This window comes from Protopterus annectens, chromosome 7.part0 (assembly GCF_019279795.1).
Source record: "Protopterus annectens isolate FY-2018-M chromosome 7.part0, PAN1.0, whole genome shotgun sequence".
Taxonomy (NCBI): domain Eukaryota; kingdom Metazoa; phylum Chordata; order Ceratodontiformes; family Protopteridae; genus Protopterus; species Protopterus annectens.
The window spans coordinates 1,232,738,510-1,232,764,936 of NC_056739.1; the positions used below are offsets into that span (position 1 = coordinate 1,232,738,510).

A 26,427-nucleotide genomic window follows, 5' to 3' on the forward strand; every position below is an offset into this window, starting at 1 on the left:
CCAAGGGGTTTACCAACCAACGACATTTTGGAGGCTGCAATCTGGACTTCAGTGCACACTTTTACAAAGTACTACCATTTACCTCTCTACTCTAAATCCGGAGCTGGCTTTGCCACTGCATTTCTGCAGGGCTTCATAGCCACTCCTAATTCTATTTAGGCCCATCTACCCAACCTCAGCTTTGGGATTCAACCCAAGTGTAATGAATGCAACTGTGAAACACTATGAACATAGTACAGTTGTGTACCTACCATAAATGTAGATGTTAGAGTGTATTCACTGTTGCAGTCCAGGTTACCCTCCCTCCATCCCCCTTTTTTCTTTGCTGAGACTTATCTGTACCTCTCTATTCGATACAACCTATGTGGTGCATTTGTTTGTAGATGAAGTTTATGTGCATGCTTTTTTGTGGTCATTTTTTTTTGTAGCCTACCCTTTTGGGGGCACCTGACATCTGGGGCAAGAAACTGCAGAAAATGGCGACGGCTGCATCTTTTATACCCCTGGCGCACTGACGTCGGGGAAGAGGAGACAGCAACCGACTCCGGATCAGAACTTTGGAATTCAGGCCGACTGCGGGTAGCCTGCCAGCAGGATAACCCAAGTGTAATGACTGCAACAGTGAATACACTTGAACATCTACATTTATGGTAGGTGCACAACTGTAGTTTCTTTGTGTGGGTAATTTTGTAGTCTCAACTTCAGGAAGCTCTTACACAGATTGAGGATGATATCCTGGATGACTTTCAGGGTTGATCACTCTCCCCGTTGGTTGGGATAATGTTGCCTTCATTCATGTTCATGTATGTTGTATAAAGTGGGATTAGTATTGACTGTCTTCAGTTCTTTCCTGCTGATTTAGTGTGCTTTTTACCACAGAAAGTGTTTGTCTTCAGTCTGGGCTGCGGCTGAAGAGCAGGATGAGTTTGAATTTGCACCTTAGCTACATGGATGTCACCTTGAAGTCTTCCATTGGTTTTGTCTTCTTAAGGGGAGACCAGAGAGTTGCACTAGGTCAGAAGATGTCAGCATCATGCAATCCAAATAAAAGCCTCTCTGGAAAATTGAGGTAGCAAGGTACCCGACAAGGTTTTTGCCAGCTCTTTAATCAAGTGGTAGACTAATGGATGTAATAAAAGCAGATGATGCTGCAAAAAAGAAAATCAGAAATAGAGTAGGTGAATGTTATGTTTATGCTGAGTAGATGAAGATTTCTTTGATAAGGTGATGGCCATCCCAGTCGATGGGGAATAGTGCTCTGTTCTGAAAGTTCTAACATGATGTTGGACTTTAGCAGTTTCTTAAGTACTGACTGTAACTGTGACCTTAGTGTTCAGCAGCTACTGTTATGACATAGGTTCATACTAGGCTATCTGCCCTAGGGCATTTATAAGCCTAGCCAGAATGTGTTTGGCTTTCGCCACCCATTTTAAATTAATTTTGCTATGCCCTTTTTCGAGGTTAGTATACTAACAATGACACAGAATTGATAACCCGGGTTAAACCTACGATCTCCCATCCACTCATCAAGATTCCTCTTGAAGAGAGTCAATGAGAGACTCTGCCTAACCTGGACTGGGATTTTATTCCAGAGTGAAGGGAGCCTCTGGGTTATGAATCTGTCCCTCCAGCATGTTCTGTTTATTTCAGTGCTGAGGTTCAAGTCTCTCGAGCGCGTAGCTCGATGGGATTTGGATTTTCTGAGGTGCAGCATGTTCATTAATTCCGGGTTGGACATGGTTTTATACGTCAGGCACAGATCGCCCCTGAACAGGCGGTATGCCACTGAGTAGAGCTGGAGTTTCTTTAACCGGGCAGCATATGGCATCTGTTTAAGCCCTTTGATCCTCTTGGTGAGGTACTTTTGGGGTCTTTCCAGTTGCTGCAGGTGTCTGGTAAGGTACATCCCAAAAGGGGCATTGTACTCTATTATGGGCCTGATGAGGGATGAGTAAAGAGGCATGATGCCCTCCCCTGATCTAGATGTGAAGCCCTTCATGATTAGGTGGGCTATATAAAATGTTTTTCTAACCACTTTGGCCACGTGGTTGTCAAATGAGAGACTGCTATCAGCTTGGGTTCCCAGGTCCCTAATTACTTCTTCTGTACTTAATGGATTACCACCTATGTGGTAATTTGGGGGCACTTTGTTTTTGCCAAAGGGGTGAATATACACTTTTTGGCGTTTAGCTTGAGGCCATGGCTCTGGCACCAGTTGTCCGTTTCTATGAGGCCCTTTTGGAGGATGCTTGTGTCGGCTGGAGAATTGATTATGGCGCCCAGTTTGCAGTCATCTGCGAACTTGGTCAGCCACAGTCCTTCCATGTTGTCCTGTACCTCCGAGAAATATATACCGATCAAGAGAGGTCCCAGGACTGAGCTTTGTGGGACGCCACTTGTAACTGGTTTGGAGTCTGACATGGCTCCAGCAATTCTAACCATGTGGGTTCTGTCCTTGAGCCAGTTTGCAATCCTTCTAGTGACATAGGAGTTTATATTTAAGCTGGTGAGCTTATCTATAATGCCCGAGTGGGGTATTGTATCAAAGGCTTTTGCGAGGTCCAGGTAGGCTGTGTGGACCACCTTCCCCTCATCAATGCCCTTGGTGACTGTTTCTAAGAAATCGACCAGGTTTAAGAGCCAGGATCTGCCCTTAAAGCCGAACTGGGTAGCATCCAGTGTCTGTAGGTCCCCAATGTCTTTATTTATGAGGTCCATGATGATCCTTTCCATAGCTTTGCAGACCAAGCTAGTCAGGCTTATGAGGCGATAGTTTCCAGGATCCGTTGAGGCACCACCTTTGTGGAGATGGACCACTGTTGCTTTACGCCACTCTTTGGGTACATATCCTCTATAGTAAGGCTGAGATTGAACAGTAGTTTTATGTTTGGGTTTAGCTCTTCTTGGAGTTCATGTAGGACGCAGCCCGGGACACCGTCTGGTCCCATTGATGCTGTGTTTTTTGCTTTGGAGAGGGCGGCTCTTACCTGAGCATCTGAGATGTCAGGGGGGGCAGCACTCTGCTGGGATAGATATTTGCCCTTTTGGTGGGGTTGGGGGGGAGAAGTTTGCGCTGAACCCCTCAGCTAGGATGTTGGCAATGTCTGTGGGTTCGGTGTATTTTTTGTCATTTTGGACTAATTCTGAGCATATTTGGAAATTCCCACCCAGGTTCCTAACATAACTAAAGAAAGCCTTTTGATTATCCTTAATGTCCTGTGCGATTTTTCTCTCGATGCTGGCCTTAGACGATTTTATGAGTGCCCGTAGTTTTTTGCTAATACCTATCGGAGATGCCTTCCTTTTTTGGGATTTTGCTCTATCAATTTAGTAGGTTCCTCCTATTGTATAGTTTGTTTATGGCTGGGGGTCCACCAGACAGGACGTCTGCCTTTGGAGGATTGGGTCTTGGTTTTATTTGGGATTGCATGATCCATGCATTCCTTAAGGTGTTCATAGAATGCATTTCTAAAGGATTCTGCGGTGTGGGCCGTATTTTCCACATGCCCGGGGGCTTTGAAGGATTCTACCTCTGTTTTGAGGAGTGTGAAATTTGCTTTAGAGAAGTTTTTCACTGTGGTTTTCTGGGCAGGAGGTGGGGCCGGGATGTGAATATCCAGTGAGATTTGTTTATGGTCTGATCTTACCAGTGAGGGATACACTTCTGGTCTGGAGTATAGAGTCCCCATGTTGATGATGATCAGGTCCCGTATGTTATCCCCTCTTGTGGGAGTGGTAACAAGTTGTTCCATAGCATTTGCGTTTATAAATTCTAGGAACCTTTGGGCTAGGGTGTTGGAGCTAGAGTAATGCCCTCAGTCTATGTTTGGGTAGTTGAAGTCGCCCAATATAATGGTGTTTGGAGAGACCTTCATATTTTCCAGTGTTCTCAGGAAGGCCGAGTGGGGTTCCTGGGTTTGGGAGGGTGGTCTGTAGCGGGCTATAAACTGGAAGGCAGTTTTACCCACTGTTAGTTGCACATGGATAGTTATCTCTGATGCTTCGTGCTGTGCCACCAACCTGGAGGTGTGGGAATCTTTGACTAATATTGATACTCCCCCTCCTTTTGTGGTTCGGTCCAAGTTTTGGTGCCGAAAAGCATGGTATTGAGGTATAACCTGGTAGTGTTGGGGTGCTCTCTGGAGCCTTGAACCAGGTTTCTGTTACTGCACAGATATTGATGTTCTCCATGCTAAGGAGAGTTTTGAGTGCGTGCATCTTGAGGTTTAGACTTCTGGCGTTGAGCAGCATTACTCTTAGTTTCTTATCCCTTGTGATACCTATGGAGGTGGGTTTGTCTTTTGAGCCTTGCCTAAAAAAGGCACTATTGGGTAGCGAGAGCCTTTGCCAATATCCGAAATCCCAGGGGTGACGGGTGCAAGCCGTCCCTAGCGAAGCATCGTGGTTTGTTGAGCATGTCATCCCAGGCTGACAGGCATTGGATCCCCTTTGAATGACACGAATACGTAAGCCAATTGTTGAAATTGATCATCTTGTCTTCATATTGTGGCCTCATTCTTGGTGAGGGTAAGATGCTACTCAAGGTCAGGGTCATATCGGCCTGGGCTACATGCTCAGAGAGCTCCTCTGTCTTTTTTCATGTAGTCCAGGGAGGTATGTCTCAGGTCATTCACGCCAGCTTGGACAATGACTGAGTCATATTTGTACTTGCCTTGGAGTGACCTGAGTGCTTGTGTTACGTGGTGGATTCCAGCGCCCGACAGGCAGCTCACTGTGACCTTCTCCTTGTTCAGCCTGGTGAGCGGGACGTCAGTGTGCCTGACGATATTCACCTATTACAAGTGTATCAGATGTGTTGTTTAGCCTTAACGGCTGTGACTGTTCGGCACACTGGCTTTGTGAGCTGTGTGTGGCACGTGATTTGTTTTGGGTTAGCGGTTGCTTGAGTGTCTGCTTTGGAGGTCTCTGCTGCTTAGGCAGATTTTTATTTAGAGCCTCCGAGTATGTTTTTGTGTGTTTGGTTTGCAGTCGTGGTAGGTCTATGTGAGACTGGAATTGTAGTGAGTGTGGTTTCCTTCTCCTCCTGACTGGTTACGCCAGTACTGAGTTGAGAGAGCTTAGCCTCCAGTTTGGCTATATGGATGCATCTCTTACATGTGTTGGAATTTGTTGGGAGGAGGAGAGGGTTGTCTGTGTACATGAGGCAGTTGTAACATTGCCTCAAGATTCCCAGATTCACCAGCTGGACCGGAAAGGAGATTGACAACTGACCTTTGGACATGCTAGAATAGTATTGGGAATTCTTTTATAATTGGAAAAAAAGGGCCAATGGGGAACAAGGTATTCAAGGGGAGTTTGTGAGGGTGTAGTGCTTTTAATTTTTTAGTGCTGACTTATATAATTGCTTTAGTGAGCAAGTGCCAGGTAACTTAAATGCATTGTGTTACAGGTAACTTAAATGCAAAAACGACAAACAGTAACTTTCTTTTAAGTGAAACAAGAAAATAAGTACAGTAAGCAATGCAGATATCACTAGGGATCCACAGAAGTGCTGAAAAGCAGCGTTTTAGGTGGTATTAGCATTTCTGGGAAATAACAAGCAAACAACAAGCATACAAACAAAGCTAGATTCAGCAAGCCTGGATCTAGTCTATGCTACAGCAAACAAGGTGTACCTAATTTCAGTAAGAAGCAGTTCAAATATGCAGGCACTATAAGCCTTTAACCAGAAATTCCCAGCTCAGAAGGGCAGAGTCCAGCCTCTCCTCCCACAAGAGTGCAGACCACTAACCTTCTTAATGTAAAATAACTGGCCTGAAGCCCAAGTGCTTAAACCAGAACTAATACAATTTTAGAATAACAGACACTGCGCCCTCAATCAGCAGTTCCCAACTTAGAAGGATGTAAGCTACCTGTTCTGCCACCACAGTGCAGGCCACAAACCTTCCTAATGTAAAACAACTGGTCTGAAGCCCAAGTGCTTAAACTAAAAGGCTTAGAATGAGTTACACCAAGCAGTAATAAATGCAACTGAGTACTTTTAAGATGACGCAAAAGCAAAATCAAGTAGGAAGAAACACAAATACAGTAAATGCAGAAAATTTATTTATTTTTTTTCAGAAAAGTAGCAAAAACAGTAGTAAAAACAATTCACATGCAGTGCAAGCTGGCACACTTGAGTATGTAGCAATATTAGTCCACACAGTTTGAAAAAATGTAATTAAATTAAAAAGGACTAAAAGCAAGTGCAGAAAGGGTTTATTAGATAGAATGCGGTAAAGAGATGGGACTGGGGGGAGTGTCCTAGATCAAATCTACAGTGGGGCGGGCACTGCAAAAGCCACCAATTTTGAACTACAACCAAGAAACAGGGAGGGGGTGGGGGTGGGGAAGACAGTTTCAACAGAGATAGATATGAGGAATCACAGTGCAAATTATAACCAAAAAAATATATACTTATATCTGTATATTTGCAGAACAGTAAGACAGCAGATGTCTAAGTAACAATTTAGCTCTATCTTCTTCTTCTTCTTCTTTCGGCTTTTCCCGGTTAGGGGTCGCCACAGCGGATCACCTTGTCCGCACATTGAATGGCAGTGGAGTTTTACGGTGTCGAGTTGCCAGCCCGGCACCCAACCTTCCACAGAAGGCACACTCACACACACACTTAGGGCCAATTTAGAATGTCCAATCCACCTGCAGCATGTCTTTGGGATGTGGGAGCAAACCGGAGCACCCGGAGGAAACCCACGTGACCACAGGGAGGACATGCAGACTCCGCACAGAAGGCACCCCAGCCGAGGATCGAATTGGAGAACCTCTTGCTGTGAGGCGGCAATGCTAACCACTGCACCACCGTGGCCGCCCTAAGTAACAATTTAGTTCTATAATACAGAATAATACAGAAATATACTCAGCTCTATATATTTGCAGAGAGTCTTGTAAGGCTGTTTCTCAGCAATCCACTTTAAATGCAGGCTACTATTAACAGCAAAAAAAAAAAAAAGAGAAAATGTCTGCGCAGCTGTACTTTATCAACAGAAACCTGAAGCTTGTAAAATGTTAATTCCATTTGCTGGTTTTGAAGTAATTAGGACTAAAATATTGCCTTTTTTTTTTTTTTTTTAAATGTACATGTGTAGCTCCTCCAGCAACTAAAACGACTGATATGTGACCTCTGCAGGCTCTATAACCTCCCACAGCATCCTGATGTGGAAATGTTGGATCAGCCACTACCAAATGGCGAGGTGAGTCTTGTTTTTAATGATTTTGGTACGGAAAGGCTGTTTTTCCTTATGTAATGCTTTTTGACTTGCCTCACCTGGGATTGGAGTAAGAGGTAAGCTTTTAAAACCTACAAGATCGGTGTAAAACAAAAAAAGAAATGTAGATTTTTCATCATACTATTCACTATTGCTGCCATCTGTAGGATGTCATGCTGGGAAGAAGACTTAGTCAGCCTATCTTCCAGATTTTTTTAACTTCTTCCTCAGGGCTTGTCTGGTTTCTTTCCACTGCCACACAGATGATGATCTTCATGTGTCACTGTTGCAGTCATTACGTTTGGGTAATCCTGCTGGCAGGTTGCCCTCAGTCGGCCTGAATTCCAAAGTCTTGGGTCCTGCGTTGGCTGTTGTCGCCCCTTCCCTGACGTCAGGTCATCAGGGGTATAAAACTAGCAGCCGGTGCCATTTTTTTCAGTCTTTCTTGCGCAGTGCCTGAAGCAGAAGCAGTTTGCAAGTGCCCGTCGGCCGACTCCTGAGATTTTCGAGTTCGAGTTCGAATTTCAGATCCGAAGTCTCCTATAAAGCTAATTACCCCGTTGGGGAAACTTTTTTCTTGCTCCAGAACCGATGTCAGAAAAAGTTAATTGTATTTCTTGTGGAAAGCAAATACTTCATAAGGACTTTCTTTCTTACTGTATTCCTTGCCTAGGCCCTGATCATAATTTTCTGGGTTGTCTGTTTTGTGCTAGATTTAACCAACGCACTATTAATCGTCGGTATGATTGGGCTTTAAACTACTTTGGACACAGATTTAATTATCCAGAAATGTCATCGGAAAACCGTCCTCCTACCGGAGTTCACAAAAATGCAAAGAAAAAGAAAGGCAGCCGAGACCCAAAACCGATGACTAAGCTTCTCCTAAGCCAGTTGTCGGTTCGCTGGTTCTCCGTGAGGTGCTTACGCAGCCCCTGACAAACCGCTACTTTAGAGTCGCAGGCCTCTACTGACTTCCAAGTGGAGTTGGCCATGCCGCTGGAAACAAAGTATTGGAGCCTCGGACGCTAATCCTTCAGATGGGTCCGGAGCCGCTGAGCAGGCACCGGCTTCTGAGGGTGTACTCAGACCAAAACACCTGTACATTAAACCGACTTCAAAGGGAAAGACTAAAGCACCTTCAAAGGCAAAGAAGCAACTTCAAGATCCATATGGACAGGCCTCCATGCCCAAAAAACAGATGCTGAAAATGGCCAAAGACTTGATTACCTTGATCAGGGTTTCCATCCCCCTCCTGATAAGAGGCCTAGGCAAGAGACTGACTATGAATCTTCAGATCAGATTTCCATTTCTTCTGATCAGGAATTTTCTTTTCCCCCTTATGAGGATTCTGATGCTGAAGAATCCATACCTTCAGCTTCTCTTCCTGAGGATTATTCTTTTGGGGAAACCTTACATACCATGAGGGAGCATTTCCACTGGGAGAGCAAAGATTTTTCAGAGTCTAAAAAGAGAGACTGGGATTTTCTGTTACTACCTCAGCACAAGCCACTAGCCCATCCCTCCTGTGTTAGACATTGTAGATGATGTGATGTTCATAGTGTTTTACTGCTGCAGTCATTACACTTGGGTTATCCTGCCATCAGGCGGTTCCGCAGTTGGCTAGAGTTCCAAAGTCTTGGTCCGGCGTTGGTTGCTGTCGCTTCTTCCCTGACGTCAGTGCATCAGGGGAATATAAGATGCAGCTGATGCCATTTTCTTCAGTCTTTCTTTCCGCGTGGTGCCCGAAGCAAAAGCAGTTTGCAAGTGCCGGTCGGCCGACTCCTGAGATTTTCATTTCGAATTTCAGAACCGAAGTCTTCAATAAAGCTAAGTATCCCGTTGGGGAAACTTTTTCTTGCCTCAGACCGATGTCAGTAAAAGTTAATAATTCTATTTCTTGTAGGAAGCAAACACCTCATAAGGATTTCCATTCTTACTGTATTCCATGCCTAGGCCCAGACCACGACGTCACTAGTTGTCGGTTTTGTGCTAGATTTAACAAGCGCACTATTAAACGTCGGTTTGACTTTTCTCGCCATTACTTTGGCCGAAGGTTCAATTATACCATGCTGACGGAACAACCGACCGGAATACGCAAAAAACGCAAAGACAAGGATAAGGACAGGCATCCGAGGCCCAAAACTGGCGATGAAGCCTCTTCTAGGCCAGTCGCCGGTTCTCAGTGAGGTGCTTTCGCAGCCCCTGACACCCGCTACCTCAAAGCCTCAGGCCGCCTCCGACTCCCATGTGGCGATGTCTAGGCCTCTGGAAACTCAAGTATTGGGCTTATGGCAACTAACCCCTCAGATGGGTCCGGAGCCGCTGAGCAGGCATCGGCTTCTGAGGGTGTTTTCAGACCTTCACAGCTTACCATCAAAACTACAGCCAAGTCCAAAACTCCATTAAAGACAAAGAAGCAAGTACAGCATTCACCTGGACAGGCCTCCATGCCTAAAAAACAGATGCTCAAAATGGCCGAAGACTTAATTACTCTGATCAGGTGTTCCCATCCCCCCTCCTGATAAAAGACCTAGACAGGATAACAGACTATGATTCCTTTGACTTGGTTTCTATTTCTTCTGATTCCTCTTCAGACTAGGGATACTCTTTACCCCTTTGAGGACTCTGATTCTGAAGAATCAATTCCTTCAGCCTCTCCTCCTGAGGATTACTCTTTTGGGGAAACCTTACATATCATGAGGGAGCATTTCCATTGGGAGGGCCAGGATTTCTCAGAATCCAAGAGAGAAGGCTCAGAGACTTTTATTGCCTCAGCACAGGCCCATTGCTATTCCGCCAGTGTTAGATATTGTGGATGATGTGTTCTCTGAATTCAGTTTAAATCCTGATTCTTTGCCCCCTTATCCAGTCAAGCCAGACTGGTACTACAGAGTCCCTGACTCTCACAAATTTCTTTATAAAAACCCTGTTGCTGACCCAGTAACTATTTCCCAGGGTCCCAAAGGGGTAAAGGCTTCCACAGCTAAAAACCCATTCCCTTCTGACAGGGATTCTAGAGCATTAGACAGATGGGGGAAGAAAGTTTACATTTCTGCAACTTTAGCAGTCTGCTTTAAATTGCCAGTTTCACATGCTTAAATACCAACAATATTTAATGTGCCTGTTAAAACAGAAAATGCTTACAAGTTCAGAACATCCTGACTATAAGGAAATGCAGGATTGTTTGCATGCAGCTGAACAAGTGGGAAAACATACTCTGCAATGTGGTTTGGTTTTGATTCATTAGAGGCTTCTTGTAGAGCAGCAGGTTACAGGATCTGTTATTCGAAGGCATGCTTGGTTAAAAGAACAAGGTTTACCTGATCATGTTAAGGCAAAATTATTGGATGCTCCTTTACAGCAGGATATTTTATTTGGTGTTAAGGCAGAAGATGTATTAAAAAAAAAATGGAGGATAAGGCAAAATCTATGCAAACAGTGAAGGATTTCTTACAGGTACAGCCACCTCAATTTCGCAGAAGTTGGCCTTCAAAAAATTGGTCCTTTCCAGTGTCAGACAGACCACAAAGAGACAGATACAGACGCCCAAGAGGCAGATCTCAGCCCCAAGGCCTTATAGGAAACAGTCCCAATGACTTCCCCCTTCAAATGCAAAACACTTGCCTTTTGGCAGCTCCCTTGGGGGCAAAACTAGCACTTTTTTCACAAAATTGGCATATAATCACCCAAGACAAATGGGTTCTGAATATTGTCTCAAGGTTACAGGTTCCACTTTCACACTCTACCAAGGCTAAAAGGAATGCCAGACCTGCCACAAAATCAGTGGGCAGAGGCACAAAAACAAATTACAGCCCTCATGGACATGAGAGCTATTCAAAAAGTGCCACAACAGGAACAAGGATAAGGATTTTACTCAAGACTTTTCCTGGTCCACAGAAAGGACAAAGCCTGGAGACCCATACTGGACCTTCCTACTCTAAATACTTACCTGGATGTTCCGAAATTCAAAATGTTGACAGTACAGCAGCTTCTTCCCATGCTGGGCAAGAAGGCTTGGCTTGTTACTTTGGACCTCAGAGGCATACCTGTATGTCCCTATCAGACAAAATTGCAGAAGATACCTCAGATTCATTGCTGGTTCAATGCATTACCAATTCTCTGCACTGCCCTTTGGCTTATCTACTGCGCCCAGGGTCTTCACAAAATACCTGGCACCAGTAATTGCATTTTGCAGACAAAAAGGAATTCATATATATCCATACTTGGACGACTGTCTCATTCAAGCAGAGAGCAAGGATATTCTTCTACAGCAACTAGCGTTTGTAAAAAGATTGCTAATTTGCCTAGGGTACACAGTAAACGAAAACAAGTCAAAATTAGTGCCCTCACAAGAGATAATATTACTGGGTGCCAGCTTAAATACAATGGCCCAGATGGCTCATCTCACGCCAGACAAGCAAGGACAAACTGACTCAGTACTTTCAATTGATGGCAACAAAGACTCAACTCCCTGCAAGAAAAATTCTGCAGGCCTTTGGGTTTATGGCATCCTGCATACTATTAATTCCATATGCCAGACTGCATATGAGGAAATTACAGTGGTACCTAAAAAGTGTTTGGACTCAACACTGTCACAATTTGGAAGCAGTAGTACCACTTATTCCCTGCCTACAACAAGGAGTTTCGATGGTGGGCACAGGCATGTCACCTCAACAAGGGACAGCCTTTCACTCTACCCACAGCTAGGCAGACACTAACAACAGATGCTTCGGATTATGCCTGGGGAGCACACATGGCAGGAAAATATATTCAGGGCAAGTTGGCCGCAGACCAAATGCATCTTCACATCAATCAAAAAAGAGGTGCTAGCTGTACAAAATGCCCTAACAGCTTTCAAGGACCTTCTGCATCCAGGACAATTATTACTAAAGACAGACAACACCACATTTATGTGGTACATAAGCAAGGGGGCACTCATTCTTATCCCCTCTGCAGACAAGCCATGACTTTGTGGAACACAGCTCTAACCTCTCAAGTTCATCTGCAAGCACAATTCCTGCCAGGAAAGAAAAATACTCTGGCAGGCGACTTAAGCAGAAACATCATGGATCCTCACGAGTGGAAATTAAATCCACAAGTGTTCAGCATGATAACACAAAAATGGGGGAGCCCAGACGTAGATCTTTTTGCCTCCCCGATGAATTGCCAATTACAGAAATTCTGCACAAGGACTTACCACACACAAGCATGGAAAGTGGATGCTCTTTCGTTCAGCTGGAAAAGCCTAAAAGTTTGCCTTCCCACCACTCTCTCTCCTTTCAAAGGTACTCCTAAAAGCCAGACAAGAAAAGCCAAAAATGATCCTGATTGTCCTAGACTGGCCACGCCAGCACTGGTACCCAGTCTTAAAGAACTTAGCTCAAGGCCCACCATGGATTTTATCTAAAATTCCGCATCTTCTGACTCAACAAAACAATCAGATCCTGCACAGCCAGCTCAAAACCTTAAACCTAGCTGCATGGCAGATTCCTTTGTCAAGCAGACAACACCCCTCTCTAAAGCTGTTATGGATGTCATTTTGGAGGCCTAGCACCAGGAAATCCTATTCAGAAAAGTGGAAGAGATTCTGTGCCTGGAACCAGGCTCAAAGTTTTGACCCTTTTGTCCCAAATATTCCTCAGATATTACAATACTTAACTGAGATGCTGGACAAAGGCTTATCCTTTTCATCCATTAAGATCCACGCCTCTGCCATCTCGGCTCATTACAACACAGATCCTCGTATTTTCTCTCATCCATTGCTAAAACAGTACCTCAGAGGGGCTAAAAACATAAGACCGCCCCGGAGAGCACCAACTCCAACTTGGGACCTCAATTTTGTCTTGGAAAAACTAACTTTACCTCCTTTTGAGCCAGCCAATTCAGCAGAATTAAAATGTGTCATGGAAAACTGCTCTGCTTCTGGCAGTAGTTTCAGCACGAAAAGTCTCAGTTACAGGCACTAATGGCAGTGGAGCCTTTCATCATTTTTCACCAAGACAGGGTTTCTTCAAGAACAAACCCTTCATTTATGCCAAAGGTGGTATCCAGTGTGGCTTTTAACCAAACTATTCACTTGCCAACTTTTTATCCAAATCCCCAGAATAAAGGGGAGAGACTTCTGCATTCATTGGACATACACAGACAGTTACATTTCTACTTGGTCAAAACAAAAGCTTTCAGGAAAACTGAGCAATTGTTTGTAGCATATGCTGCAGGATCACAGGGAAAGGCTATTTCAAAGCAGACCACTTCAAAGTGGATAGGACACTGTATCAGTTTCTGCTACACACAGCATGGGAAAACTGTACCTAGCGACATTAGGCCACATTCTACCAGGGCAACAGCCACTTCAACTTGCCTACCTTAGAGGAGTACCTACCAAGGATATCTTAGAAGCTGCAACTTGGAGTTCAGTGCACCCCTTTACCAAACATTATCACTTACCTCTTTATTCTAAATCCAGAGCTGGCTTTGCCACAGCAGTGCTGCAGGGCCTCATAGCCACCCTACCTCAGCTTTGGGATTCAACCCAAGTGTAATGACTGCAGCAGTGAAACACGATGAACATAGTACAGTTTTGTACCTACCATAAATGTAGATGTTAGAGAGTATTCACTGCTGCAGTTTAGGTTACCCTCCCTCCATCCCCTCTTTCTTAGCTGGGACTTGTATATACCCTTCTACGCTATACTACCTATGTGGTGTATTTGCTGGTAACTGAAGGTTTTGGTTTTACTTTTTGTGTATGTTTTATTAGCAATATGTATTGCCTACCTATTTGGGGGCACCTGACATCTGGGGCAAGAAAAACTGAAGAAAATGGCGTCTGCTGCATCTTGTATACCTCTGGCGCACCGACTTCAGGGAAGAAGCGACAGCAACCGACGCTGGACCAAGACTTTGGAACTCTGGCCGACTGTGGGACCGCCTGACGGCAGGATAACCCAAGTATAATGACTGCAGCAGTGAATACACTCTTAACATCTACATTTATGGTAGGTACAAAACTGTACTTTTTCGGAGTCTAGCCTTACTCCTGATTTCTTACCTCCAGCTCCTGTTAAGCCTGACAGATATTACAGGGTTGTAATAAACAAATGACAAGGCACCTTGGACCCAGAAGGTAGATAATGAACAGTTTAATACAGTATTAACCCCAAGAAAATAAAACAAACGTTTTCGTCCTCAACTTCATCAGATAAATTCATGCATTTAAAATCACTTTTTATAAATCACTTAACAGTCATCCAATGAATTTACCTTTGCAATTAAATAGCTTTGGCTTTGCAATTAAATACAAAAGCTTATGTGCACTTCACTTTCTTACAAAATGGCTATATATGAATCATATATAAAGTATTTGATACAACATCAAATGTAAAATCGACCTAAAAACACTTATAAAACAAATGTGTGGATATCTTTTGTATGCAATATATGTTATTTAAAATGTTTAAAATATAAATTATTTGAAAGGACACTTAAAAACTAATAGTTCCCTCTACTGGATATCTACATTATTACAAGCTAAAAAAATACATTTTGAAAACTAAACCTAAAAGTCTTCACACTCTCTAACAAACCATTTAAAAAATACATAAATTAGTGGAAATTTTTATAACTTTGCAGATCTCAATTTTAAAACAGGAATAACAGAGATCATATCATTGAGACCTGGAACTTTACTGGCTTCTAAAATTATTTGCCAGTACAACTCTCTATATTCTAAGTGTTTCCCACATACCACCCCTAGGGTCTACGGCCACCGTTTCCAAGATAAAGAACTGAACTTCTGCTTGTTTGCAAACAATACAATGCCTATACAATACATTGTTCTCACTTCTAGTCCTGACATCATAAAGGTGCTCATATATTCTTTGCTTGATCTTCCTTTCACTCTTACCAATATAAAATGCATCACATTTTTTACATAGAACTAAATAAATAATACCTTTAGTATTACAATTCGCAAAGGTATTTAAAGTCAACTTCCTTTTCCTTGCTTTCAAGTATACTGATTCTCCTATTGCAAGGTGTGAACAATAACTACAGCTTCTACACTTTAATAAACCTTTTTTCTTTTTAGTACCTATTTCTAAGCTGTCTGTTTGCACCTCTCTCCAGTATACTTTTAATATTACCTCTCCTATATATGTACTTTAGTTAATTATCAAAAACGTGATTTAAATTTGACAATTTTGCAAAATTTTTCCACTCTTTATCCACTATTCTTCTAAGTACCCCTGACTGACCATGATATGTAGTAATAATTCCTGAATTATAATTGTAATTTGTATTTTCATTATATCATTTGTGTATTGGCTGTTTCTGGTTTATCTAAAATAGGGGCAAATCTACCTCCCCTTTCATCAGTAACTTCCTTACATATTTGGTCAAACAATTCTTCAGGATAACCTCTATTTAAAAACATCTCTTTCAACACTTCACACTCACTAAAAAACGTGTTTTCATCTGAAGTCATTCTGCTCAAACATACTAACTGACCCTTTAATACTCCCCTCTTTTGGTGGGGTGGATGTGAACTAGTGTAGTATAAATATGAGTTCGAAAATGTCTCCTTTCGATATATTTTAGACTTGAAACCTTCATTAGTCTTAACTATGTTAACATCCAAATAATTTAATTGTTCATAATTAAAATTGTATGTAAATTCTAAAAAATTGGTTGTTCCGTTAACATAATCAACAAACATCTTAAAATCATCTTCATTTCCTTGCCATAAAAAACACATCATCTAGAAATCTGCCATAAAAAATCCACTTACTATTAAAATCTGAAGTTAATATGTATTTATTTTCCCAGTAGGCCATTATGACGTTAGCATATGTAGGTGCACAATGTGCACCCATAGCAACCCCTCTAGTCTGCTTGAAATATTCTCCTTAAAAAAAAAATAAAATTGTTCTTCAACACTATTTCCATTAACACTAAGACTGTTCTAAATTCATTGTTTGTGATTTCATTGAAACCAACCATTTCCTCAAACCACTCTAAGCCTATGTCATGTGGTATACTTGTAAATAAATCTATGACATTCAAGGTACCAAGTACTGTTTTATCTGTACATAAGGTGTTATTTAACCTTCTCAGAAAGTCCCAAGAGTCTTGCAGTATATTAGTGTTATTCATCACTAGTTTCTTCACCTTTTTATCAATATATTTTGCCAAAAGTGCAGTCACTGAACCTTCTGCAGAAACTATGGGTCTTAAAGGTGGATCATTGACATCCCTTGTGTACCTTTGGGATGCCAAAAATGGAGGGTACCTTGGGTTTCTCTACATGTAAAAAATAATAAGTGTCTAAATCTATCAACCCTTCCATTAATAAATCATTCAATGAAACATATATTTTTTATATGCTACATTAATTTCATTAATGGACGTCCTAGTGTACTTGGTTGAGTCACTTAAAATTTCAAGCATTTTACCTTCATAAGTAATGTAGTCCATCAATACAGCCCCCCCCCCCCTGTCAGGTTTCATAACTCTTAAGATTTTTGTTGTTACTCAAATCTCTAAGAATTTCCTGTTCTGCCAAGGTCAGGTTGGGTTGCATATTATATCGTCTCAAGGACTTCCTTAACTCATTTTCTAGTACCAGTTCGAAGTTTTTTTAGCTGGGGGTGCAAAGGTGGATTAAATATGCTTTTACGCATTAATTTTTCTTCTCTAAAATTAATGTTTTTACCATTAAAAAACAATTCCAAGTTTTTCTTTCTAATAAATAATTTGATATCCACTAACAATTTAAAAATGTCAGTTTTCTGCTTGGGTATAAATCCAAAAACTTTTGAAAATAAATCAAAAAAAGATTTTGTCACAACAGTAGTAGAATAGTTAAAAATATTGAAGTCTTTGTATGTCAACTTAACACCTTCATTTGCTGTAGTTATTAATGGTTCCACATTTGTTGTTTCCTCCCCTGCAGCCTTCATTCCCTCCCTTTGTAGTTTTTCGGACCATGATTAACTGGATCTTTATACATTAATCTTTCAGACCTTCGAAGTGGAGGAAACTCAGAAGAATCTAATTCATTTCCATTGTAAACAGGAACCTCATTTTCTATACTACTTTGCATTTCTTTATCTTGATGTACTGTAGCTCTTTTTCCCCATAATTTGGGTTTAGGATATTGTGTCTTGGTCTTGTACTCATTTAAATCTCTTTCTATTTTACCTATCTTCCTGTTTTGTACTTCAACACATTTAACTTCCAAGTTTTTAAGCAACTTATAATACTTTCACTTTTCTTCTAATGTGAATAGTAAATCCATTAACAATGCTCTTGTTGGTACGCTCTACATAAGTGTATAATTTCTCCATTTCACGTTCATTATTTTTAATAATAGCCCTCATAATCTCAAAGCCACAATTGTCAAATGCAGTAATTAACTGGTGATAAAATTCAGTACCATCTACAACATTATTGGGATATTTATAAACTCTAAGGCCCTTGGGCACTATATTTAAATGCAAACAATGTTTCAAATATGCGTTGTCCATTTCAAACATTTTGTATTTATATAAATAGTAGTCCAAGTCCTCTAGCATTTGAACATATGTTCTGTTAGTTGTAGTATTAATAAACTTCTTTCCAAAATCAAATTTAACATTTAAAACATTCCCTTAATTGTCTTTCAGTACCTGGTAACAAAACATTGCTGTCTCCTTCATTTGGCAAACCCATATTCCTCTGAGTGGCTTGCGACTGTTCAAAGGAATGTTTCTCCCTTCCTTTGTCTAAAATAATGTTAGGAAATCCATCCAAGCTCCCTGAATCTGTACCAATTACTGTATTAATCTCTCGAACTTCTTCTTCATTACAAACGGCCGTTCGTTCATGCAAAGCAGAACGCCTGAACAGTTCCTGATTGCCCGGCAACGGAAGTGATGATAACAGCGAAGCCATGGATTGGCTAATGGGCGTAAGCAGCCCAACAAGCTGTCAACTGTCCTATGAGCTTCCGAAGCTCCCCAATCTCAGCTCCTTTAGTACCACTGTCCATAATACCAACCGACTGGGTATCCATCCGAAAATAGTAAAACCAATAAACAAAACCACGGAAGGTGCAAAAAAAGTCACTATAAACAAATAAAGCACCTCGGACCCAGAAGGTAGATAACGAACAGTTTAATACAGTATTAACGCCAAGAAAATAAAACAAACGTTTTCGTCCTCAACTTCATCAGATAAATTCATGCATTTAAAATTACCTTTTATAAATCACTTAATCATCCAATGAATTTAGCTTTGCAATTAAATAGCTTTGGCTTTGCAATTAAATACAAAAGCTTATAATGTACACTTCACTTTCTAAAATACTAAAGGTGTTATTTATTTAGTTCTATGTAAAAAAAATGTGATGCATTTTATATTAGTAAGAGTGAAAGGGAAGCTCAAGCAAAGAATATATGAGTACCTCTATGATGTCAGGACTAGAAGTGAGAACAATGCATTGTATTGTTTGTAAGCAAGCAGAATTTCAGTTCTTTATCTTGGAAACGGTGGCCGTAGACCCTAGGGGTGGTATGTGGGAAACACTTGTAGAATATAGAGACTTGTACTGGCAAATAATTTAGAAGCCAGTAAAGTTCCAGGTCTCAATGATACATCTTATTCCTGTTTTAAAATTGAGATCTGCAAAGTTATAAATATTTCCACTAATTTATGTGTTTTTTAAATGGTTTGTTAGTGTGTGTGAAGACTTTTAGGTTTAGTTTTCTAAATGTATTTTTAGCTTTTAATAATGTAGATATCCATTAGAGGGAACTATTAGTTTTTAAGTGTCCTTTAAAATAATTTATATTTTAGACAACATTTTAAATAACATGTATTGCATACAAAAGATATCCACACATTTGTTTCATAAGTGTTTTTAGGTTGATTTTACATTTGATGTATCAAATACTTGATATAGATATATATATATATATATATATATATATATATATATATATATATATATATATATGATTCATATATAGCCCTTTTGTAAGAAAGTGAAGTGTACATTATAAGCTTTTGTATTTAATTGCAAAGCCAAAGCTATTTAATTGTAAAGCTAAATTCATTGGGTGATTGTTAATTAAGTGATTTATAAAAGGTGATTTCAAATGCATGAATTTATCTGATGAAGTTGAGGACGAAAACGTTTGTTTTATTTTCTTGGGGTTAATACTGTATTAAAACTGTTCAATGTTATGTGATCCTATCTCGCCTACATTCTGACTGATGGGTTCGGAGCCGATCCCTCGGCTCCGACTCGGCACGCTTATGCCAAAGAGCGAAGTCTCTTATTGGCTGAGCTTACTATATCCCAGGATGCACCACTACCAGTCCCCCAGATCTCGTTTGCCGCTAACTAGCAAAGACGTGGTCTCGAGCTGGCTGAGCTAAGTAGTGTCTTTTCACTAACTTTTTCTGTCAGAAATTTGCTAATTCTTTAACAAAAAGCTGTTTTAACAGCTACTCTGTGCTGTTGTGTGTGTTTTGAAAATTTTTTGTGGAAAATTTGTGTGTGATTGGTGTTTGTTCTGGCTACAGGCCCCCTTGATCTGTAGGGCCTTCCCTGTCAGTCAATCCCTTTTGAACCTTTAGGGGTTCTTGGATTCCCTTAGATATATTCACTGTTGTATGTCTTCAGTTGGCCTTAATTTAATTGCGGGCTGTCATTCTTAACGGCAAGTTAATGTCTCAGGCTCCTAGGCCTTCGGGTTTTAAGAAGTGCACTAAATGTAGTTTTAAAATGTCTATCACGGATGACCACTCTCTCTGTGTATATTGTTTGGGCGCCAAACATTTGCAGGAGTCCTGCAGCGTGTGTCACGCTTTTTCCTCGAGGGTCCTCCAAGAGAGGAAAAATAAGCTTATATTGAAAGGCCTTATAAAACCCTCTTTTGAAGAAGCTTTAGCATCCTCTCCTTCTGCTAAAAAGAAAAGGGCATCTGCTCCGACCAGTCCGTCGGACCCGACCGCCAGAAGACATAGACAGGCTTCTCCTTCGGCTCCAAGGACTTCGGAGCCGAGGGCGGAACGGTCTGCCTCGATGCCTCCAGTCTCGACTCCTCTGGCTTCGGAGCCGATGGCTGGGGCATCGAGAGGCGGGTCACCTTCATCGGCTCCACTGATCTCGGAGCCGATGAAGGTTGTCCGCTCAGACACTTCCTCCTCGGCGCCTAAGTCCTCCTCGGCACCGATGGAAACTGGTTTGTGCATTCCTTCGGCGCCGATAGTTATCGAGTCGCCTCGGAGCCGGTCCCCTAGCCCCTTGGGGCCGTTGGAGAGGCCAACTCGAACCCGTTCAGTCTCCTCTAGGTCATCGAGGATGTCAGATTCGGACATAGACAGGGTGCTCCAAAGACTGTTCCAGTCCTCAGTCTTTCAAAAATTTGTTTCGGCTCCGACCCAATTGGCTTCGGAGCCGATAGCCCATTCCATTGCCATTCCTCCTCCGACCGCTTCGGCTCCGTCGGAGCAGGTGCTGTTGGAGCCGGTGGAGATCCTAGGGTCGGCTCCGACCCTTACTCCAACCCCGGCCTTCGGGTCCGAGTTTGGCACGCGGACTTCGGCCGGACCCGGGGGTGACGTTTCGGGACCAATGCTGTCGGTTCCGAGCCTCCCTCTCGGTGCTTCGGCTGCAGGACTTCCGTCTGCTATCATGGCTCCGGGGACCGGACACTCCCAGGATTCTGGGGGTCCGGCTTTCAGAGCTATGAGGAGTGCCTTGGCCAAGTCTTCTTCGGCCATCTCTACGGCTTTACCGGCACCTTCCCTGGGCGTGGAGACTGGGTCTTTGGCAGTTCCCCTGTCCCTAGGCAGCGGAGCCCCGAGGCCTGAGGTTACCCCATTGGGGTTCCCTCCTCCTGAGGGTTCTTCGGAGTTGTCTTCGGAGGAGCCCCAAGGAAGAGATCGTGCAAGAGGAAGCACGTGGACTCCCCGAGTCTCTTACATCGGACACTGATCTTGATGATGCGGAGGGTCCCCAAAGTCGTCCTCGGATGATGTCTCATTCGCAGACATTTTAGAGATCCTTACAACGAGGCGGCTGGATATCCAAACCCCCCTCTGCTGATGAGTCAGTGCTTCTCAAGGCCTTTGGGGCTCAGCCCTCCGCCTCCTGGGTGTCTCCGCCCTTCGACGAGCTCCTGGATTTGGTTTGTCGGAGGGCGTGGGAACATCCAGATACTGTGGAACCAGTGCCTTCTCGCCCTAACAAATTTTTGTCTGCCCCACCCGAGAAGGAGTTCTTGACAAAAGGCGTGGCTGTAGATGCCATGGTGGTGGCATCTGCAACACAACAGGACGTGGCAGAGGCTTCAACGTCCGTCCATCCTCCTAATAAGGAGTCTAGGAGCACGGGAAGTGCACTCTGACTTCAGCGGCCTTTACACTAAGGTCCCTGAATTATTTGGCACATTTTACCAGGCTACAGAGGGATCTGGTCAAGGAGCTGTCAGATTCCCTCTCAGGTAACCTACCTGAGCAGCTAGCCCAGTCGGTTAGCTCTCAGTTGGCTATCCTTACCTCCATTTCTAACCCGTCCATGAGGCTCATTTCATATGCAGCGAAGGGGCGGGCAGAGCAGTAGCGTAGCTCACGGAGACAAGCCTGGCTCCGCTTGTGTCATTTCGCGGAGGCCTTCAAGTCTTCCTTCGCCGACGCCTCCCTTTGATGGGTCCTCTTTGTTTGGACCTAAGGTAAAGACACTCTTACCGCTGTGAGCAAGAGGGAAAACTTTATCTGCCGTATGTGCACGTTATTCCACTCCCTTCGGCCTTATCCCAAGGCTGAAGGAGGAGGGAAGATGTGGTTCCGCAAATCACGGAAGTTTTTCCTCAACAGCAGGAAGATTCCCCTTCCAGAGGCAGAGGACGGGAAATTTTTCTGGGAGACGCCCCCCAGAGGCGGCAGAGGGCCCCGCAATTCTGGAGACCGCGAGTCCTTTCGTGGCTCTTCAGCCTCCCACACTTCATGAGGGATTGCCTGGCTGTGCTGCTCGAGCCAGTCGGGTGCCGCTTTGCCAAGCACCTAAAAGCCTGGGAGTCTATCACTCAGGACAGATGGGTGCTTCGGATTATTGCCGGAGGTTACACCATTCCCTTCACACACTCACCCCCACTGTCCAAAAAAATCCCGGACCCACCACCCAGTCAAAGGGAAATTGCAGCCGCAGAAGCTTCAAAGCTGCTAGAAAAAGGAGTCATCCAACCGGTCCCCACAGACCAGATCGGATCCGGAAATTACTCAAGGTTCTTTTTAGTGCCAAAAAAGACAGGGGACCTGAGACCAATATTGGATCTCAGCAAACTAAACCAGTCCGTCATGAAGTCCAAATTCCGAATGGTCACTTTACAATCCATTCTCCCATTGTTGGAGAAGGATGTTTGGATGTGCTCCATAAATCTCAAGGACGCCTATTATCGCATACCGGTACATCAGGCGTCCAGGAGGTATCTGCGCTTCAGCCTGGGAGACAGTCATTTCCAATTTTGTGCACTGCCCTTTGGTCTCACCACAGCCCCCAGGGTGTTCACCAAGTGTTTGGCAGTAGTGACTGCTCACCTGAGGAGTCTTGGATTCCAAGTGTTTCCCTATCTGGACGACTGGCTCCTGACTGCCATCACCAGGCATCTACTAATAGACAACCTAAAAGCCACCATCTCCCTGGGTGCTTCCCTGGGAATTACATTCAATTGGTCAAAGTCTGTCTTGCTGCCCTCTCAGCGCATAAGATTCATAGGAGCAGCGATAGACTCAAAATTGATGCGCGTCTTCCTTCCTACCGAAAGGATTCAAACTTTACAAGGTCAAGTCCAAGCCCTGCTTCCAAGATACAAAGCCCCAGCCAGGATGGTCCTGCAACTTTTAGGTTCGATGTCTGCCACGGTTCTCCTAGTTCCACTGGCAAGATTGCACATGAGGATTCTTCAGTGGCTGTTATCGACACAGTGGTCTTTTCAGAATCTCCCCCTCAATCATCTCATACTGATTACAGAAACGTGCAAACGGGACCTCCGCTGGTGGCTTCAGCCATCCAATCTGAATCAGGGAAGACCTTTTGTTATCCCCCCTCCGGTGGCCACCCTGACAACGGATGCCTCCCAGACAGGGTGGCGGGGGCATTGTCTGGGCAGGTTAGTTCAGGGTTCTTGGCTTCCAGACAAACCTTTCTCCATATCAATGTATTGGAAATGAGGGCTGTACTTCTGTCCCTACAGGCCTCCACAAGTTTCTCCCTCAAGGCATTATCGCTATCCACACAGACAACATGTCGGTGGTCTGGTATCTAAACAAACAAGGAGGGACCAGATCTTACCCCTTTGCAGAGAGGCCATGAGGGTGTGGGAATGGGCTGTAGCTACCAACCGCTTCTTGGTAGCGACCCACATTCCAGGAAATCAATATATTGGCAGACAGATTAAGCAGGACGATTCTCTCTCCTCACGAGTGGTCCCTGAACGAAACAGTAGCAGCTCAGGTTTTCAGAAGATGGGGACCCGTGCTGCGACCTGTTTGCAACACCACAAAACACAAAGTGCAAAAGGTTCTTTCCTTGACTCAGCGTCAGGGGAGGCAGCTACGGATGCTCTAGCCCAACCTTGGCCAACAGGACTACTTTTTGCCTTTCCTCCGTTCCACTCCTCCCCAAAGTCATCCAGAAAGCTTCCCAATTGGGGTCCACAATGATACTAATTGCTCAAGACTGGCCTCGTCAGGTATGGTTCCCCTACCTAAAGAAACGTGCTCTGGACGGTCCTTGGTTTTGGATCTAACTCGAACTGCTGATTCATCAGTCGGGACGACAACACCAGTCCCTTCACACTTTGAAATTAACAGCTTGGCTCCTCCACTTCCGACTTTAGTCAGAAATCACACCTTAGACCCGGAAGTTATTCACATTTTATCTTCGGCCCACAAACCCACCACTAAGAAATTGTACCTCAGTAAGTGGAAGAAGTTTGCTATCTGGGCTCAACTCAGGGGCTTAGACCCTATCACTGCCCCGATACCAGAGGTCTTGAAATTTTTAACATCCTTGTTTACTCAAGGATCTTCAGTCTCTACTATTAAAGTCCAACTAGCAGCTATCTCCAAATTTCACGAATCCATGGATCCACCGTTGATGAGCAGCAGATTATGCAAAACTTTCATTAAAGGTGCTGTGCTGTTAAGACCCCAGTTTTTCATCCTGCCTCCGTGGGATCTTGATTTGGTACTTCGTGCCTTAACATCTTCCCCTTTCGAACCGGCTGCTACATGTGAGTTAAAATATCTGTCTTGGAAAACTGCCTTCTTAGTTGCAATTACCTCTGCAAGAAGAGTTTCAGAGCTTCAAGCCCTATCTATCAAACCACCGTACTTGATTTTTCACAAGGATAGAGTATCACTTAGGCCTAATCCATCTTTTGTTCCAAAGGTTTGTTCTAATCTCGGTCTCCAACAATCTCTAGAGCTACCAGTTTTCTTTCCAAAATTCTCAAATGAAGCGGAATACACCCTCCATAAATTGGATGTTCACAGGCAATTGCGCTTCTATCTAGACAGGACTCAACAAATTCGAAAAACAGACCAGTTGTTTGTGTCCTTTTCAGATAATAAATTGGGTAAAACCATCACTAAAGCTACTATCTCCAAATGGATTAGAGATTGCATAACTCAGGCTTATTCCTCTTCAAATAAGCAACTTACAACATCTATCAAAGCTCACTCTACCAGAGCTATGGCTACTTCTATTGCTTTTCATTCCAAGCTCGCTATTTCTGAGATTTGTGCTGCGGCTACTTGGTCCAACCCGCACACTTTCATTTCCCACTATAAATTGGATGTGGCATCTAAAGGGCGAGCATCATTTGGTTCCACGGTACTCAGGAGTGTTTTCCAGTGAGCCACCCAGGATTCAGGTGCTAGGGACGCTGTCCCATCAGTCAGAATGTAGGCGAGATAGGATCACATAACATCTTTTAGTTATGTACTCACCATAACTTCAGATGTTTGGGATCCATCTCGCCTACATTCCTAATACCCACCCTCCTTCCCCCTGCCTTGGAGATCAGAAGAGATTGAACGGTTTTGAGTTCTACTGTTTTTTATCTTGTTTCATCTGACGATGTTATATAAGCAGCGTGTGTGTCTGTGCATGTATGCGGACAAACTAGATCTGGGGGACTGGTAGTGGTGCATCCTGGGATATAGTAAGCTCAGCCAATAAGAGACTTCGCTCTTTGGCATAAGCGTGCCGAGTCGGAGCCGAGGGATCGGCTCCGAACCCATCAGTCAGAATGTAGGCGAGATGGATCCCAAACATCTGAAGTTATGGTGAGTACATAACTAAAAGTTATCTACCTTCTGGGTCGGAGGTGCTTTATTTGTTTATAGTGACTTTTTTTTGCACCTTCCGTGGTTTTGTTTATAGATATTACAGGGTTCCTGACTCACATAAATTCATTTTAAAAACCCTGCTGCAGACCCAGAAACTATTTCTCAGGGTCCCAAGGGTGTTTAGGTTTCCGCTGCAAAAAACCCTACCCCTTCTGATAGGGATTCTAGGGCACTGGATATATATGGGAAAAAAGGTTTACACATCTGCTACTTTGGCTATAAGGGCCTTAAACTGTCAGTTTCATATGCTCAAATATCAGCAACATGTCATGGCATTGCTTAAACAGAAAATGTTGTTAAATTCTGAATGTGCAGAAAACAAGGAAATGCAGGATATATTGCATGCAGCTGAACAAGTTGGAAAGCATACTTTGCAATGTGGTTTTGATTCTTTAGAGGCCTAATTAGAAGGCATGCTCGGTTAAAGGAACAAAATCTGCCTGATCATGTTAAAGTTAAATTATTAGATGCACCTTTACAGCATGATTCTTTGTTTGGTGTTAAGGCAGAAGAGGTGTTAAAGAAAATGGAGAACAAGGCTAAATCTATGCAAACGGTCAAAGATTTCTTACAAGTACAGCCACCTAGGTTTAGTAGACACTGGCCAACAAAGAATTGGTCCTTTCCAGTGTCAGACAGACCTTAAAGGGGTAGGCCCAGATACCCTAGAGGCAGATGCCAGGCTGAAGGTTCATACATGTCAAAGCAATGGGGTGCTTCTCCACTTTCTGAGGTAGAGGACAAATCACAGCCTTACAGGAAACAGTCCCAGTGACTTCCCCATGCCTGCACCAAGCGCATA

At 43.3% G+C, this 26,427-nt stretch overlaps 1 protein-coding gene across 1 annotated transcript in view; it reads left to right on the top strand.

The window, feature by feature from the left end:
- The window catches only part of LOC122806154 (ubiquitin-conjugating enzyme E2 Q2-like), an 800,789-nt gene that overhangs the window by 154,910 nt on the left and 619,452 nt on the right, over positions 1-26,427 (top strand). The window contains exon 2 of the mRNA XM_044076390.1: positions 7,104-7,208. Within this exon, the coding sequence (XP_043932325.1) occupies positions 7,104-7,208 (105 nt within the window). The remainder of the gene's footprint in view (positions 1-7,103; positions 7,209-26,427) is intronic.